Raw genomic sequence first — 6,576 nt, forward strand, 5'->3', positions numbered from 1 at the left:
TGACGAATATGTCACATTGGGCATTACAGTGTAAATTAAGAGCAAGAGTTGAATATTGAATGTTTTATTATAATTATAAAATTGCATGTGCCAGTATCACTGAAATGACATAAATGATAGGAAAATAAGATTGTGAACTGTTACAGTTGAGCAGGACCTTTTTGAATCATGTACATGACAACTCTTACGCATGGAAGTCCACAAAACAATTACGTCCGTCCACAAAGCACAACCGCTAACCACATTTACTGCACAATGTGTTAGTGTTATTTATTTCACACAGCCTACACCTTCCTCTCTTTTCATTCTTTGCTGGCCAATGGGCCGCTTGATCTTTTTTCACATCAGCACATGAAATTTTCACAACCTTTTGCTTGGTTATCAGCGGGTTAGAAGATGTGTGTCGGCCACGCTTCTTGTCGCTGTCAACAGATACCGGGCACTCAGCTACTATTGCTTAAAACTTGCGCTGCGGGAGCATTTGTGTGTCTGGAAACTGCAACAAGCGGCATTCTCGCTTGTACATTATCCAACTATTGACCAAAGCCATGGAGAGAAAATGCCAAAAGAGGTAGATATACCATCTCCTAGACCGTATTCTAAATCGGTACTTTGCCAGAAAGGAGTCGAGTGTGTCAATACCACCCATGCGGTTGTTGTAATCTGCCACAATTGCAGGCATGGAAACATCAATCTTTTTCTTTGCCTTTTTTTTCCCATCTTCCAGCCATGCGCAGTGGCTCTACACAGATATGGGTCGAGAGCAATGTCACTGCTCGGTTGTCAAACCATCTAACAGCCGAAATGTTGTGAGTGTCTTCGACCCGAAAGTCAAATGACCCTCTGCTTTCCTTCTTGAGCTCTTTTTCACCTTTGATGTTACAGTTTGGAAGCCGATTCTGTCTGACAGCGCCAGTCTTCTGTAATCCCCACCCTAAAAGTTTCTCCAGGAGTGGAACGCTGGTAAATAAATTGTCTGCATAGATCTTATAGTTTGAATTCTTTTCTAGTGTAGAGACTAGCTTCATCACTACATCTCCACCTTGGCCAAGATGGCTTCGGGTGCCATTGCCACCTTGATAAATGTCAAAGTCAAAGAGCATTCCACTGGTACCAGCTCTACCCCATACCTTGAATGCCCATAGAAGTGGTTTGCTTTTTATATACTGCCTGATTTGGCTGGTTGTTCCTCGATACTGTACCATCATTTCATCAATTGAGTTGCGCTCTTCTCCTGTTACTTTTATGCACTGATCCCTCAGACTGTCTAACCATGGTCAAATTTTCCAAAGCTTGTCTTTCTCCTGTTCATCTAATATGCTGCTATTGTTGACAAAGTGCAGTTGGGTAGTAAGCTGTTGGAACCTATTCCGTGGCATTACACTACTTACTGGTACATAGTTGGTACCTTGTTACCAGTATTGTCTCACGCTGCTCATTCGTACAAGGCCCAAACGAAAATACATTCCCATCATCTGCTCTACTTCTTTCTTCGTGGTGTTGATGCTTTTTCCCATTTTTGTGTGCTGTAGAGGTTAGTATTGTCAACCATGCCATCAATCATATCAGCAGTCACAAATTGTTGGAAGTACTGATATGGTGTTTTTTATATTCTGGTTAGCTAGAGCCTCCAGTTTGGCACCGGTGAAGGCCAAAATTGGTGGTTGAAAGACATTTTTCCTCCAGCGGTATGAGGGCCGGACTCTTTTTGATACCTTGCCGGCTGTAGGTGCAGTTGCCTGCACTGTGTTACATAAAGGTTATTCATCACTTGGCTCGCAATCATTACCACCAATAGTCTACAGTAGATCAAGAAACAATGTTATAGATGTTAATTTTGTTGTCGAAGGACAGGTTTAGCACCCTAAAGCAACAATTATATCGAGACCAGCTGTGCTTACGCCTACATATAAAGCACTCACAACTAAATACCTGCAAGTCTGCATGCCAATCTTCATCTGAATCACTCTCCTCATAATCTTCAATTTCACTGTCGTCGCCATCAACAATTTCTAGTATGTCCTCTACTTTCACGCGAGATCAAGAAGCCATGTTGGTTACCAACAAAATTCACAAATTTAATTACACTGAACTACTATTTCACAAAACTCACGATGCTCAACTACAGAATGTGACTAGGCTCTTCTCAGGTTCTCCTCAACTTATATACCATTGTCAAAACAACTCACTTGGTGCAAAAAACATCCACCTTTACCTTACTTGATAATCCATTAGTATTGGTGACGACCTTCAGTTTAAACACCAAAAAAAACATAATTAGACGGCATTTCTACTTCACCAGTGCATATTATTGTTACCACATATTAGCCAATGCAGATTAGTTTTACAATGCATGTTTGTCAGCCATAATTCAACTATAAGCTAGGAAGTGCAGGAAATGAGAACAAAGGCCCACTGTTACACCGGTGTAACATGAATTAATTTTGCTTATGAAAAGAACCAAGACGTCAAAGGATTTATTACATAATTATTTTGAGTAAATTACAGATCCTGTTAAACAATATTAAGTATGATTTTTGCAGTGGAAATGCACTTTGGACTTGAGATTATTTGAAGATTCTAGCCATTTCGTGTCAGTGGCTGGCAATGTGGCACCTGCTCTTTTTCAGGATGGGCTATGAATGCACAACCCAATATACTAAGGAAAAATTGTCTATGTATGTAAAATATAGGACAGTTTATGTACTCTAGATCAATTGAAAAAGAAAATGATAATTTTACAAGGCACCACAGCTGCTCAAATGTTATGTTACGTATGCGTCACAAGGGGCTCTGTGGGGTTAAGAACGATCAGTTGTGATTGAAGTTTGAGTTGTTAGTTGAATGTAGGATAGACTCACTATTTACTCCAGCTCATGATTAATTTGCCATTAATCATCGTTATCAAATCATTATTCAATCAGTATGGGTATGTGTTATGGGTAACAGTGATTTTTAAATCATTATCAACATATTATTAAATCTTAAGCCTGGGTAAATCAAATTACAATCATTTCTTTTTCTCTGTGTATACCTGTATAAACTAGCACCAGCCTAATCTCAACCAGGGGTGTGACCACTCATTCATAAAGAACTCATTCGAGATTTTCAACACTCACTTTCATGTGTGACAATAGTTTCATTAAGTAAGTTTTACACTTAGATGGGGAAGGCCCTAGCTCAACTGAAGAATGAAAACATTCATTAATTGCATAAGAACACTATCGACTTTGATCCTATCTAAAATGTTTAAAGTTTAACAGCATCTCAAGTAAACCAAAATGCTCAATCTTCTGATAAATAAAATAAATCACAGTTAAGATTTGGCTTGAAAATCAATACCTCCCTACATCTGCCATCCAAAAAACAACTTATTCAGTGTTACAGTTTATTGGCTTCCTAACGTGAAGCCAAAGGATGTTATGGTTATGTATTTAGTAGACTTTCTAGTCTGCTTGATGTATAGTGTCTTTAATCTGCTCACTCTTTTTCTATACCTGTATAAACTAGCAGCTGTTTAATCTCAACCAGTGGAGTGACCACTCATTCATAACAAACTCATTCAGATTTTTCATTCTTATGTGCGAACAATAGTTTGGGGAAGGCCCCCAGCTCCACTAAAAAGTAAAGCATTCATTCAAATTTAACAAAGGAATCTTATTGTGAAGCTTGAATAGAAATGAATAAAGTTGTGCTTTATGATTACAAGACTTGTGTGTGAATAAAAATATTTCTTTAGAATATTTTGCTTAGAGAAATTCAAAATCCTTTCCTCGTTTAACAAAATTTGGCACAAATCCCACCTTAAACCCTAAAGTGAAATGCCATGTTTCTGATGGCAATTTGGTCGAAAAAATTCCGATTGATATGAGATGCCTTTATGCATATAAGCTGGTTACTGAAAATATTCACTCAACCTGTTTAGAGGCATATGGTTGGTTAATGATGATATAGCCTAGTGTAGATTTGTGTACATAAAGAAGGAGTCATGTTCCCACGATCTTTCTGAACTTAATCATTATAAATATTTATGATTTAGTGAATTAACAAACCATTAACTATTACTTAAAATATATCATATAATATGCCGATCACTCTTATATCTTCATTTGAATGGTTTCAATTAAAAATTCTACAATTATGCATCTGATATATTTAGTCTAAGAAAGTTAATTTAATGACAAAGTTAAAAATTTACTGCAACCGCACTTTCATATTTACCTTATCAATAGAATGCTAACTTTCCTGTTGGTTTTATTACTTGAGAAGCGTTTTTAAAATCACCTAAAATGCATAAAGGTATACAAAAAAGGTCTGTAAGTTTTAGATAACATCAAGTATTGACTGTGATATTTCGTTACAGGTCTATTTCATAGCCAATTTTTGTAAATGTTTCTCAAATTTCAAAATCTTCTGAGTTTAGTCTGCTAATAACAAAATTTTGAACACTTATAATTAAGTACCTTCTGAAGTTATAGTCAATGTTAGTTACTTACAAGGTTATTTAAGCCATTTAATGATAAATTTTTGTATTCTAGGTTACTACAAAATATTAAATGAAAAAATAAAAGAGATAGCAAATTCTTCAATAATGTTTTGTTGCATTGATCAAAAGTTCATTGGTCATTGTATTCATATAAATTTAAGAGTACTACAATGAATCCATCACTTTATATTCCTAGCTAAGCTTGCAAAACAAGAAAAAGGAATATGTGAATATCATCCGCTCTGTTCCATTGAGCATCAATTTTAACTACATTACTAGATAAACAATAATTATACAATCACTTCATAGAAGCTTTAGCTGGACCAATAGCAGAGCATCAAAGACGAGTCGTAGCTATACAACTATTAGTCAGAAGCTGTAACCAATAATTTTTTATTTCAATCCTGTTGGTAACAAATATAAATTTTAAGAAAAGCCTTTCTTGTGTTAATAACACTGCTTCTGATTGGCTATTACAGATAAAATAAGTACATCATCTAGTCTCATCACATTAACAATCCATGAACAAACTAGTCATTGCTTTACCATTTTATGATTACTAAGGTTCTTGGAAAAAAAACTCACTCCCCATGAGTAACTGATACGCAAAAAACGCTGTATTTCGATGTCCCTTTACAATCAAACAATGTTTTAACTCTTTTATGTTAATACCTCTTCATCTAATTGGCTATGACAAACTCATTTACCACAAACTCTATTCTCAAAGTGCTGATAATCCATGTACATGTGGGTCATTGTTTGATAACATTGTATTGAGTGATATGTCAACCAATATAGCCACAGCTTTCCTTCAGAAGCTTGCCTGATATACACAAAGTTGCTGTCAGCTGATGTTCCATACAATCAAAAAAAATTTAAAAGATCACTAAGTACAAAGTTGTATCGTTAGTGATGTGCTCAAAGGTTTACAAAAAATAAATGATGAGTATGCAACCTTTATTTGAAATTATAACTAACAGATTATAATGCAATTTAATGCCTTTCAGTAGCAGTATCTTTTGTAACTACAATTGTAAAATTTAAAATAGCAAACCAGTTAAACAGACATCAACAAGAATTTAATTGCACTCAAATGGCAATTACCGTTATAATCATTACTATATATATATAAGTTAGGTCATCCAAAAAGTGATGCGTAACAGCTCTGAAAGCCGTAGTTTATTAGGAACTCCTTTTACATTGAAGATCTATATGTATTTTACTTGAATACCCAGAGTAGGTTCGTCTACTTGTTTGGTTTGGAATTGAAAAATTCTAAGACTAAATTATGTTTCTTTCTAAGAACCAAATTCAACCAGTTGTTAGGAGAGCAGGCACTCTAGACTAGTTGTTTACCACAGCTCACTGTTTAGTATTTACCACACTGATACTACAAGATACTTTTTTAAACAATCTTGGATTAAGTCAATCAAATAAACTATGTACTGCAACATGAAATATCTATTTATTGTTTGTTTGATTTGTGTAGGAGACTAATTCAGGTATATAAAAACACTCTTCAAATTATTTGTGACATTTAATTGCCTAATAGTAAATAAGAATGGTGTATTTGGGTAGAGAAAAATCATTATTTGTAGTTTTTAACCGCTTATTTCATGATGTACCAAAATTATCCTTAGTAAATCATGTTATGTGTGCTGTGTCAAAACTACTTTCAGAGCAACTATAATTGTTTCTAAAGTTTGACTAATTATACGTTATGCTCTTTGGCGGTTACTATTTTACAGTTACATAATTCTACATGTTTTTTTAATCTTTACTAGGTTTACTCCTGATGTGGACCCTTTTCTCTGCATTGAGTTATATAAAACCCATTACTCATTATCACCATTGTTGACATAAGCTTGAATAATTACATGTGCATATTATTGCCTTGCGCAGGTAGTATTTTTTTTGTCATCATTTACATGATTGCTTTAAAACATCTACGTAGAGGTTTTATTCTGGTGAGAGCCCTTTTCATCATCAGGTTAAATAAAACCAATTACTCATAGAACAATCTATTATTTCTATTGGCTGGCTAGCCCAATGATCTGAATACCTAGAATATACTGTGTGTAGTGAGTCAA

The 6,576-nt window shown here is 35.0% G+C and overlaps 1 protein-coding gene across 1 annotated transcript; it reads right to left on the reverse strand.

Moving 5' to 3' along the window:
• Window positions 1-689: 689 nt before the first annotated feature.
• On the reverse strand, window positions 690-1,205 carry LOC137388084 (piggyBac transposable element-derived protein 2-like). Its single transcript, XM_068074598.1, has one exon. It carries the CDS (start codon window positions 1,203-1,205, stop codon window positions 690-692), a length of 516 nt encoding a protein of 171 aa, XP_067930699.1.
• Between the last annotated feature and the right edge of the window lie 5,371 nt (window positions 1,206-6,576).

Source organism: Watersipora subatra, chromosome 2 (genome assembly GCF_963576615.1).
Source record: "Watersipora subatra chromosome 2, tzWatSuba1.1, whole genome shotgun sequence".
NCBI classification, from domain to species: Eukaryota; Metazoa; Bryozoa; class Gymnolaemata; order Cheilostomatida; family Watersiporidae; genus Watersipora; species Watersipora subatra.